At 42.2% G+C, this 12,854-nt stretch overlaps 1 protein-coding gene across 1 annotated transcript in view; it reads right to left on the reverse strand.

Annotated features, from left to right (window-relative positions):
- LOC114566015 (cadherin-18) overlaps positions 1 to 1,835 on the reverse strand; it is a 94,658-nt gene extending 92,823 nt beyond the window's left edge. Inside the window, exons 1-2 of the mRNA XM_028594356.1 lie at positions 1,749 to 1,835; positions 915 to 1,070 (exon numbers count right to left, since the gene is read on the reverse strand). Of these exons, the coding sequence (XP_028450157.1) occupies positions 915 to 1,070; positions 1,749 to 1,835 (243 nt within the window). The remainder of the gene's footprint in view (positions 1 to 914; positions 1,071 to 1,748) is intronic.
- Positions 1,836 to 12,854: the final 11,019 nt, after the last annotated feature.

The raw sequence follows: 12,854 nt of genomic DNA on the forward strand, positions 1-12,854 counted from the left end.
AATGGAGTTTTGCAATTGCTATAAAAAGACTGACATTTGCCAGGATAAGCCATTCTATCTGAGCACCACACATGTTTCATGGTTTTTTACATTCATTTTCATAGTGTTTTGTAGCAAGCAGCACTAAATCCCTCCCTCGGATTCAAACAGAAAGAGACTTCCCTAGGTTGATTATACTGGATAATAGATTTAGGCATATTTGCTTGATTCCTCTGAGGCTGGTCTCTAACTGTTTTCCTGCTGAAGAATATTCAACATTTTCCACTTCATCTTTTGCAGTTTTGCAGTTATTTGCATTTTTGGAAGAAAAGCTTCCATGACAGTTTTAAGAAAATGTCTGAAATAACAATTAAACCGTTTGTGTTTTCCATACAAGTTAAATGTCTGTATGTAAAAAGTATCCTACTTTAAATATTTTTGTTGAAATTCTATGGAAATATAAGTTTATTTGATTATTATTTGATTTATTTGATGGACCTTTGCTGGAAGTTATATGTCTTAGTAGATAGATAGATGTATAGAGCATGCATATCAAAGTACTTAGAATAGGGGGAGATATAAGTAACATCTCATATAGTAAAGGAGCTTAACATCTATATACACAAAACAGTTTGAACTGGAGGGCATTGTCTGACTGTTAAGTAGAAAAACAGAAGAGTCTGTATATTGTTCCAAAGTTAGTAATTATTTCTACAAGAAAATTTATTTCAACAAGACCTGAATGAGTAAGCTTAGTAAATGTCATTGATCAAGTAATTACTCCATAAAAAGGCATTATACAAGCACTAACTCATGCTCTCTGCTAAACACATGCTCAGAAAAAACCAAAAGAGGCTACAGAAAACAAAGTGGATTTTTTGGATGTGTGGATTTATGAACTGCGTTGGAATATATAAACAGTAAAGATATCTTACCTTTCCAACGTACTGAGGTTCAGGTCCGATGTGTTCCTCCAGAACAAAGAACTGGTTCCAGATCCAGCCTCTCTTGGGCCGATGGGGGTAATCCTTGTCCGTCTCCAGCAACTTGGTCTCGTTCCTCTGTACTCTGATGGATGCTCTGGAGTTTGGGTTGATCTTGGAGTCAGATTTGGCATTTGCATTTATTCCTGAAGGTCGGAATTTTGAATAGGATTTAAGATTGGATAGTGAAGCTGGGCTGGCATTGTAGTAGGTGCTGGGGTTCATTGTACCAGATGACTCAGACATTTGATTAAGACTAGGTAGTGAAGATAATTTTGTGTTGGGGACTGACTCCGAATTGGTCTTAGGTCCGGTTACTACCTTAGAGTTGGAAAATGCTTTGGGCTTTGCCTGCAAAAGTGATCCAAGCCTTGGTTTTGGATTGGTTTTTGATGATTGCTTGGGATTGTTTAAGGTATTTCTTGCCACCTGATCACAATTTGAGTTGCATGCCAATTCATGCCTTGAATTAGAACTCTGTTTGTGCGCATGCTGTAGCTTGAGTCTACTGTTGGAGCTTGATGTAACAGAGGAGATTGCCAATGGAAAGTTAGAGTTGGCCCTATGGTTGTCAGTAAGATAGGACATGGTGTCAAGCCTAGGCCTTAACTGAGACTTGCTCCAGAGGTTCTTGCTGGAGCTCGAGAGATGGCTGGGATTCAGTGAAGCCATTCGTTTTTCAGGACTGGAGTTTGGCAGTGGGGTTGGTTCAGGTAGTGACTTGAGACGAGGATTAGGGTACGGGCTGGGGTTGGGGTTAGTGTGGGGGCTCAGATCGACCCGGATCCCATAACAACTCTGGGAGACAACACATAGGAAGACAACCAGAGGACAAAGACAGGAAATTGCAGCCACGCCAGCTGGATCTCTCATTGTAAAGAAAGAACAGTCCGGAAATCTTCCCCTCTCACTTCCACTGTGTCATAACACTGTGGGCTTACACAAACACTTGTACACACCCACAATTACACTCAAACACACAGGGGTACAGTCCTTTTCAGAGTGCAGACTAGCCAGGAGTGTCCACATGGTGCGGTCCAAAGAATCATATTGTACAGTTCCTTCAAAAAAATGAAAAAAAACTCCATACTCTTGTTCAATATGTTTAACTTTGTTTGGACATGAGATGTTTCTTAATATGTTTTGGTTTTCGTCCTCCCATCATTGTTCAAACAGCTGAGGACCATTTGGATTATTTTGGAAGTCTATATACTTGTAGTGAACTCCATGGCAAACTTTTGCTTCAACACTTTCAACTATGGCCAAAAGCTGAAGTCCTTGTCCTTCATGTTGAAATCAGAAAGACAAAAGCTGATTGTTGGGTCAGAGGCTCATCCAAAAGGTCTGCACTTCCTGAAACAGAGAAGATGAAATCCATGAACAAAGTTTTTATGTATATTTTTTTTAAACTGACAAGGACAAAGAAGAACAAAGCCACAATACAGATTGACTGACTCTGCCTGGACACGGTAATTTACAGTGGCACACTCTTTGGAAATCTCTCTGATAGCCTTATATGAATAATTGCACTATTTTCAAGAACATTGTACTACTCATCAAAGCTGCTTTTAGATAAACAATTTCTGAAAACACTGTTTTTCAGAATGGAGATCTGTTTTTTCAAAGTAGACCAAATGTCAACGCCAAACTCTGATTAAAGGCGATTTTTTATTGATTTATCTTAAGCCCATTAAATTTAAGCTCAGTGCTAATTGCCAGATCGAACCAGATGAGAGATCTCTGTAATCGCTTTCCAAAATTACACAGATGGGAGTGTGTACTCAATTTGTGTTGTTTTCATACCATATGTGTATAAGTTTGGCAACTGACCACAAAAAGGGACTTTTGGAATATATGCTTTCAAGTGCAGTTTTAACAGATGGTCTACAGTAGGGTTGTTCAGTGTTTCAGTGTTCAGGTTTTACATAATGATCAAGAAAGTACCGTAAGCAATCGTAATACTGATTAATAAAATACCAATGGTGTGCTGTTGAAGTTCTGATGCCTTTGTAAATTATACTGTTTTTTTTTTTATAAATGTTTATTTGCATTTGTACCATTTGAGGATGGAATTTAACATGATCTCAAATCTCAAGGGCATTATGTGGACTAGACACTGATACAATCCAGTTATAAACATACATTCCAGTAGTTTACAATTTCTTTTTTTTACAATACAAAAAAACAGAAAGGTAATGAAAACAATCATGTGCACTCCCTATTAATACCCGATGCCCTCTGTTATAAAGATACAATTTCTAACCCAAAGGACCAGGAAAGTTTTAAACATGATAGGAAATGGTTTTTGGAATTTGTTAACATATTTTTGTCACTAAGAGGAAGAACAATCCCAAAACAAGTTGACAGATTCTGTTATGCAACTTCCGACCTCTCACCGAACTTTTATAATTCATTATGAATATAAACGTCTGTGCCAAATTCCATGGCAATCTATTGAATAGTAGTCGAGACATAAATCAACCAAAGAACCAAAAAGTGTCAACCTCATGGTGCCATTAAGAGTCAGGGGATCACCGATGTCATTAGCATACATCCTCTGGGAACCATGAATGTCTGTATCAAATGTGCCAATCCATGATACTCACAAGCCCCCGGCTGAGCGCCGCTGCGTTGGAGTTTACCCCGGTGGACAAGAGGGTCGCCTCCCTACGCCTGCGGGTTGTGGGGGGGAAAACTCTGACTGTTGTTTGTGCATATGCACCAAACAGGAGTTCGGAGTATTTGGTCTTCTTGGAGACCTTGACTGGAGTCCTGCATGGGGATCCAGTGGGGGACTCCATTGTTCTGCTGGGGGACTTCAACGCGCACGTGGGCAATGATGGAGACACATGGAGAGGCGTGATTTGGAGGAACGGCCTCCCTGATCTAAACCAGAGTGGTTGTTTGTTGTTGGACTTCTGTGCTAGTCATGGATTGTCTATAAACACCATGTTTGAACATAGGGATGCTCATAAGTGTACTTGGTACCAGAGCACATTAGGCCAAAGGTCAATGATCGATTTTATAATCTGATCTGAGGCCGTATGTTTTGGACACTCGGGTGAAGAGAGGGGCGGAGCTGTCAACTGATCACCATCTGGTGGTGAGTTGGGTCAGGGGGTGGGGGAAGACTCTGGACAGATCTGGTAAGCCCAAACGGGTAGTGCGGGTAAATTGGGAACGTCTGGAGGAGGCCCCTGTCCGACAGACTTTCAACTCACACCTCCGGCGGAGCTTTTCATGCATCCCTGTGGAGGCTGGGGGCATTGAACCCGAGTGGACAATGTTCAAAGTTTCCATTGCTGAAGCTGCGGCGAGGAGCTGTGGTCTTAGGGTCTTAGGTGCCTCAAGGGGCGGTAACCCACGAACACCGTGGTGGACACCGGTGGTCAGGGAAGCCGTCCGACTGAAGAAGGAGTCTTTCCGGGATATGTTATCCCAGAGGACTCCGGAGGCGGTTGCAGGGTACCGAAGGGCAGCAGCCTCTGCCGTGAAAGAGGCAAAGCAGCGGGTGTGGGAGAAGTTTGGAGAAGACATGGAGAAGGACTTTCGGTCGGCACCAAGGTGCTTCTGGAAAACTGTTTGCCACCTCAGGAGGGGGAAGCGGGGAACCATCCAAGCTGTGTACAGTAAGGATGGGACATTGTTGACCTCAACTGAGGAGGTAATAGGGCGGTGGAAGGAGCACTTTGAGGAATTCCTGAATCCAACTAATACGCCCTCTATGTTAGAGGCAGAGCTGGAGGATGATGGGGGATCATTGTCAATTTCCCAGGTGGAAGTCACTGATGTAGTCAAACAACTCCACAGTGGCAAAGCCCCTGGGATTGATGAGATCCATCCAGAAATGCTCAAGGCTCTGGGTGTGGAGGGGCTGTCCTGGTTGACACGCCTCTTCAACATTGCGTGGAAGTCTGGGACAGTGCCAACGGAGTGGCAGACCGGGGTGGTGGTTCCCCTTTTTAAAAAGGGGGACCAGAGGGTGTGTGCCAATTACAGGGGTATCACACTTCTCAGCCTCCCTGGTAAAGTCTACTCCAAGGTGCTGGAAAGGAGGGTTCGGCCGATAGTCGAACCTCAGATTGAAGAGGAACAATGCGGATTCCGTCCTGGTCGTGGAACAACGGACCAGCTCTTCACTCTCGCAAGGATCCTGGAGGGAGCCTGGGAGTATACCCAACCAGTCTACATGTGTTTTGTGGATCTGGAAAAGGCGTATGACCGGGTCAGATACTGTGGGAGGTGCTGCGGGAGTATGGGGTGAGGGGGTCTCTTCTCAGGGCCATCCAATCTCTGTACGACCAAAGTGAGAGCTGTGTCGGGGTTCTCTGCAGTAAGTCGGACTCGTTTCAGGTGAGGGTTGGCCTCTGCCATGGCTGCGCTTTGTCACCAGTCCTGTTTGTAACATTTATGGACAGGATATCGAGGCGTAGTTGGGTGGGGAGGGGTTGCGGTTCGGTGGGCTGGGGATCTCATCGCTGGTCTTTGCAGATGATGTGGTCTTGATGGCATCATCGGCCTGCAACCTTCAGCACTCACTGGATCGGTTCGCAGCCGAGTGTGAAGCGGTTGGGATGAGGATCAGCACCTCTAAATCTGAGGCCATGGTTCTCAGCAGGAAACCGATGGAGTGCCTACTCCAGGTAGGGAATGAGTCCTTACCCCAAGTGAAGGAGTTCACGTACCTTGGGGTTTTGTTTGCGAGTGAGGGGACAATGGAGCGGGAGATTGGTCGGAGAATCGGCGCAGCGGGTGTGGTATTACATTCAATTTATCGCACAGTTGTGACAGAAAGAGAGCTGAGCCAGAAGGCAAAGCTATCGATCTACCGGTCAGTTTTCGTTCCTACCCTCACCTATGGTCATAAAGGCTTGGTCATGACCGAAAGAACGAGATCCAGGGTACAAGCGGCCGAAATGGGTTTCCTCAGGAGGGTGGCTGGCGTCTCCCTTAGAGATAGGGTGAGAAGCTCAGTCATCCGTGAGGAGCTTGGAGTAGAGCCGCTGCTCCTTCAGGTCGAAAGGAGCCAGTTGAGGTGGTTCGGGCATCTGGTAAGGATGCCCCCTGGGCGCCTCCCTAGGGAAGTGTTCCAGGCACGTCCAGCTGGGAGGAGGCCTCGGGGAAGACCCAGGACTAGGTGGAGGGATTATATCTCCAACCTGGCCTGGGAACGCCTCGGGATCCCCCAGTCGGAGCTGGTTAATGTTGCTCGGGAAAGGGAAGTTTGGGGTCCCTTGCTGGAGCTGCTCCCCCCGCGACCCGACACCGGATAAGCGGATGAAGATGGATGGATGGATGGATGGTATTTTACTGGACCTGCTGGTGGTCTGGGGATTACCAAAATCGTTTATTTTAAAAATTTTAACTCTTGAGTGAAAGTCCGAGGATTGCTAAAGTCATTGGGATACATCATCTTGGAACCATGATGTTTGTACAAAATGTATTCAAAATAGTTAAGATATTTTAGTCTGAAGAAGTAGATTGACACAACGATCATTCCTATCCATAAAGCAGCAAATGCATGCAGCAAGTGTTATAAAATTGTCTCTCATATCAATATGTTCATGTTAATAATGTCATGTTAATGTTACAACCCACTCCACTGACCTGGACCTGACTTCTCCCACATTTCCCCATTTCGCCACACTCTGTAGACACACACACACACACACACACACACACACACACACACACACACACACACACACACACACACACACACGTTTCAGCACTGTTACATTGCAAGCACTGCAATCTGCTTCTGCATCTCCCTCATTCTGTACCCTCTGAAGTGTTCTATGGCAACCTGTATAATGTTACTTCACATTCTAAATGTTAAATATATTCACCCACTCTACCCAAAATCTGCATAGGAACACAACAAATAAATAGCTCTATGTGTGTGCCTCCTTATCCCAAGTGAACAGTATGACAAGAGAATCACTGATCTGGGCGTTGCGAATAACATTTAAAAGAGAGAGAAGCTACTGTGAAAGATAAACGTGATATATTACACCATGTCTTGATTATAATTGATTTTTTTCTTTTAACAAAACCACACTTTATCACAAAACAATTAGCATTTTTACTGATAAATCTGATGGTAAATCAGTGGTAAATGGCAAATAGTAACCATATATGAAGAGTTGATTTGTAGAAACAGATAAAAACCATTCTAAAAATGAGTAAACACCAATTTGAGTGATATTCCCTAGATTGGACGCAAAAAAACAAACAGATGCTGTCTATATTGATTGTATTTAAGATTAAGTCAACATCTGTTCAGTATTTATTAAATAAATTGTTATGGCTTTTTTGTTTAACCTTAATGAGCATTAGCATATTCAAATGGAACTGTACTTTCCCCTGACAAACTGGGGACTGCCCATTTCTCTGACGCTCCATTGTTCCGACCTCTCAATAACCTGAAAAATTCCCTTTGGTCCTACAGCCCACTAGTCAGATGTCCCTTTGTTTTGGAAAAAATAAACCCTCTGCTCCGACATCCCATTGTTCAGACCATATAGGGTAGTGTGAAGGCTAAGGTTAGGGACAATTATTTATAATATTTCTTTAGGAGTTTTGTCTTGTTTAACATGTCGGGAATCCCGAAGTTTCCTGTTTGAAACAGCCAAGATGAGGCGTCTACTCACTGATCAAGTTAGTTTCATATTGGTTATTGCAGGGATATGCCCCATTCCTATTCATTATCATTGCAGGCTTATGGAAATATAAATACATATCTAACCCCAAACTAACTTCAACCTGTTGAACTTTGGATTTAGCCTACATTTTTATTTCAGTTTTTCAAAGATAGGCTAAAGATTTAAATGTGTTAATAAGCTAGAGAAAAGTAATTTCGCTTGTTATGGGAGGTGATCCACCAAAGCCTATATGGTCGAAACAAAGGGACGTCTGACTAGTGGGCTGTAGGAGCAAAGGGAATTTTTCAGGTTATTGAGAGGTTGAAACAATGAGCGTCGGAGAAATGGCATGGCACCGACAAACTATCAGTCTATCTCTGATTTACACACGGTACTTACAGACTCTTCCCGCCTTCTACATACTTACTCATCCACTTGCATGTGAAAGCAAGATCTTTTCATTAACCCATACTTGTCTTCAGTTTTTCAACTCCATTTTAAATTTTGTATTGTTAGAATGAACACGTTTGCATACTTTAAGCAAGAAATGCAACTTGAGAACAACAGCAACAAACACAAGCTTCAGCTCCTCCTGCCAAAGAATGTGCTTGGTCTGACAACTGAACAACGCTGCCAACACTCGAGCCAGCAAGCCTGTTTGGCTTGTTTAGTATTTTCTGTCCTTATTGACTGCATGCGCTGCACGTGAAGCCTGCAGGATTTCATTTGCATTATCTTCAATCTAAACGTTCCTAGCACCTGCCAGAGCTGCACCAGCTTCATCTACAACAAGCAAACAGAAACAATATGTAAGTGATACATGTTTCATCAGGGATGGAGCTGGGCTGAGGAAAACTTCTGCTGAAATGATTGTGTACATACCTGGAGGTTAAAGGTCTGAAGGGGTACGAGACTTTTAAAAGTTTGGTAAACACTGATTATAGAATTAAATAATATATAAAATAAATGCGGCAATTTAATGTGGACATGTAATATTTGAGATTAAAGGCATTTGCGCACTGGGGATGTTATTTCTTGGTGCAATTGTTTCGAATGTCAATATATTTTTTTGAACTGTTGTTTTTGTCATGGGTACTTTTACACAGAACGTGAATAATAGTGGCGATAAAGCCATGTCATTTTCTTTCGAAAACAAGGTTGATTTTTTGGAGCTATCGCACCGCGAATGAAGACATTAACAAATCACAATGTGTTGTTTACCTAAGAGGATCATAATTCAATAACACGGTGGCTGCTGTCCGAACCATGGATGTATTATAAAAAAACATATCCGAACCGTAGACTCTATAGACTACAAACTGTATAACTCCTTTTTAATTTTTGGGAATTTTGGCCTTTAATCGATAGGACAGCTGTAGACCGGAAAGGGGGGAGAGAGAGGGGTAAGACATGCAGCATGGGCCACAGGTCGGAATTGAAGCCTGGCCCGCTGCTGGAAAGACTGAACATTGGCACATGCTCTACCCGGTGAGCTACAAGGGTGCCCCTAGTCTATATCCACGATGTTCCACTTGTTCAGGTGCCGCCTGAAATTCCTCCAGATCTCCTTCTAGATCTTAACTTCCTCTTTCTTTGTGTTGTCATTTTAAACTTCGGTGAATTCATGAGGACTATGGTTAACTGCTCCTCAGTACAAATATCATGTTAATCTTCTATAGAGCAACAATAGAGTCAATTCTTCGGTATGGTATAACCAGCTGGTTTGGAAATTTGACAGTTAAATCCAAGACACAAATTTTTTATTTGGTTAAGACGGCAGGCAAAATTATGGGAACACCTGCACCCCTCAACCTGCAGGAACTTTTTAATCATGCAACAATCAGGCAGGCTAAGATCATCATATCCGATAACTCTCATGTGTTGTTTTCGGAGTTTGAGTTATTGAACTCAGGAGTGAGGTATAGGGTTCCTCTTTGCAAATATAATAGGTATAAGCACTCATTTGTTCCTCTCGCAGTTAAGCTCATAAATGAGCAGCACTAAATGTATGACCATGAATTTTATTCATGTAAATTTGTGACTGAATGTATGTATGGATAGGACTGAAGGAATTACTGCATTTTTTAAAATGGATTGTAAGTATATTTATATTTCCAAATGGATACATTTTTTATACTGCTTTTTTAGAAAATGGTAACTTGTAATTTTGCACAGCTACTTGAGTAGCCTTTATGTTTAATGTCTAACTGTTTTAACCCTGTGTTCGATGTGTGTCTATGTTACTCCTTTGGGAGACTAATAAAGAGACTTTGACTTTGAGATCTCTGCAGGGTAAATCCAGACAGCTAGCTAGACTATCTGTCCAATCTAAGTTTTCTGTTGCACCACTAAAACAATGTTTTGAACGTACACATGTTCCACCGAAACAAGTTCCTTCCCGAGACTATTTGGCAGGCTCTGTCGGCGCATAGCGCCCCCCCATGGCGATCTTGATTGGTTTAAAGAAATGCCAATAAACCAGAGCACGTTTTTCACTCCTTCCCAGAATGCTGTGTGGACTAGCCAGACTTGGGCACCCCCAATCTTTCTGTTCTTACTTCACAATAAAAGCCCTAGACATACAGTATAACCTACACTGCGTACTGTTTACAAGAGGGATTTCAATTCACTCAAGAGTATTTCGCTAAAAGGAAACTCAATAAATAGCTTACAGTAACTTAATGTTAGTTTTTCCTGCTTCGGCATCCCGACCGTGGTCGGACAGCACAGGGGAAGAAGGGTCTTGACCACAGGGCTGCAGTCTCCGTAGCTAACCCCTGTCACTCCACTCAGCAGCCGGGGGAAACAAGACAGAACACCTCCGGTGGTCTTGAGGAGCTGCAGCATTTATTTGTGCTCACACTGCAGACTCTAACTACTGTACATTATCTTGACCTCACCTCTAAATGCTCTCCTCTCTTCCGATCACTTTCTCTTGTCCGCTCACACCGCATCTCCCGTCACTTTCTCTCTCTCTCTCTCTTCAGCAGCGTCCCCAGAAGGACATCAAATTGTCTATAACTCTCTTTTATTGAAAACCAACGCAAATTTGCATCGCTGCCGGTATGAATAGTTTTGATGCAAAATATTTGCAAGCGATTATTTTGCATTTTCGTGTTATTCGTCACGCCCCCTTGTGCTGGAAGGAATGATTCTTGAAATGATAAAATACAAGTTTCTATACTTGTCCCCTTCATGTTAATTTGATTTACAGTTTAACATTAAAATAAATGTTGGGAGATTGGAGTTTGATATTAATTAGCTTATTCTTGTGACTATTATGAGGTAGGCCTACATTCTATTACTGTCCCAGAAAACAAATGTTATTAGAAATACGGACATTTTTCTTTTAAGCATACAAGAACAGCTAATATACCATGTATATTATATGTGCTCATTGTATCTAACAGTTAAGATTTAAGAATATACATAAATTAGAACTCTATCATATCTATCATATCATATATCAATATTAAAGCATGCTTTCCTGTCTGTCCGGGTGAACACATTATCTCTAAAAGATAACACAACTTTCAACAAGTTTTGCTATTTTCCCTTTAATGGCTGCCATTCTGTCAAAGCCTATTATACATGTCCCCCCTTGCGAGTGCACAGAACTGCCGAATTACTGCAATTACATGAATGAATTTGACATTTCAGGGGCCAAAATGCCTTATCTGTACATGAAGTTCAATTTGAAGCTTCCATGATCTAATGGGCTCTAATATGAGAATAAGCCATGTGTACTTACTGTCCATGGATTATTAATCTAAGATAAAGGGCGATATTACAAAATTAGTAGGGTCACATTTTGTAACTCTGTTTTGCCACACTGTGGAGTTTTCTTGTAGACTAACAAAGTTTGTTCATTCCTTTGTCATATAACATTTCCTGCATTATTTACATCCATGTATACTTGCTCAAAGTCTTCTTCTGCACTGCCCTTGTCTTGGAACATTACTACCACTTATATGAATAGTGCAAATCCATTGGCAGAGTTGGGTAGTGACAGTTAAAGTATAATTGGGATTACGTAATAACATAACCAAAAATAAATAATCATAATACCAGATTATCTAAATAATAGTACAATTCCATGGATCACTTTAAAATAAATAAAATAATAATAATAAAATATGCTAATATAGAGTCTTTATTCCTTTTTATTTACATCGCAAATGGAAGATTAACATTTCTGGTAGCTCACCTGGTTGAGCATGCGCCCCATATGCTGAGGCTTAGTCCTTACTGCAGTAAACCTGGTTCGAGTCCGCCCCCTAGCTCTTAGCTGCATGCCATACCTCCCTCTCTCTTCCCCCTTCTTGTCTGCCGCTTACGGTACTTTTTTTACACACACATGGGAGAGCCTCATTTCCCAAAATCTCGCATTGCCCGACCTCCCTTCACAGCACTGCAGAGGAGGGTCTGGCTAGTCCACACAGCATTCCGGGATGGGAGAAAAACATGCTCTGGTTTAATGGCATTTCTTTAAACTAATCAACCTTCAAAAAGTAGTTTTAGTCGTGCGACAGAAAACTCAGATTGGACAGATAGTCTAGCTAGCTGTCTGGATTTACCCTGCAGAGATCTGAGGAGCAGTTAACCATAGTCCTCAGAGTTTAAAATGCCAATACAAAAAAAGAGGAAGGTAACGGACATCCGGCCAAAATGAGCGACATCCGGCAGAATTCATGGTGGCACCTGAACAAAATCCCAGAAGTAAAACGTCGATATAGACTACATTTCTCATAACAAAGCCCGCCAGACTACGGGCCCTATTTTAACTATCCAAGCGCACGGCATGAAGCGCCTGGCACAGGTGCATTTAGGCTGTGTATGGATCCAATTTTGCTAGTACGGAAAAAGGGTCCGTGCGCCAGGCTCATGGTTCAAAAGGGTTGTACTTAGTGTCTTAATTAATCATAGGTGTGATTTGGGTGTAACATGCAATAAACCAATCACAGTGTCATCTCTCATTCCCTTTAAAATCCAGGCGTGTTTGTAACTTGGCGCATTGAAGTGAAGTGAAAGTGCGTGAGTTAAAATAACAATTAAATGCTGCGTTATTGACTTTAGACCAGGTTTTTTTTGGTCAATGGCGCGATCACTTTCCGTTGCCTCAAGATAGCGATACACCAAGAAGAACCTGAACACACCTCCCTGTAAGATCAGCACGCCCAAGGGCGCACAGATGGGCGCAGATGCATGTGCTATTTAAATGATGTGGAAGCTGGACGGGAAACTGACA

The sequence above is a fragment of the Perca flavescens genome, chromosome 12, assembly GCF_004354835.1.
Source record: "Perca flavescens isolate YP-PL-M2 chromosome 12, PFLA_1.0, whole genome shotgun sequence".
Taxonomy (NCBI): Eukaryota; Metazoa; Chordata; class Actinopteri; order Perciformes; family Percidae; genus Perca; species Perca flavescens.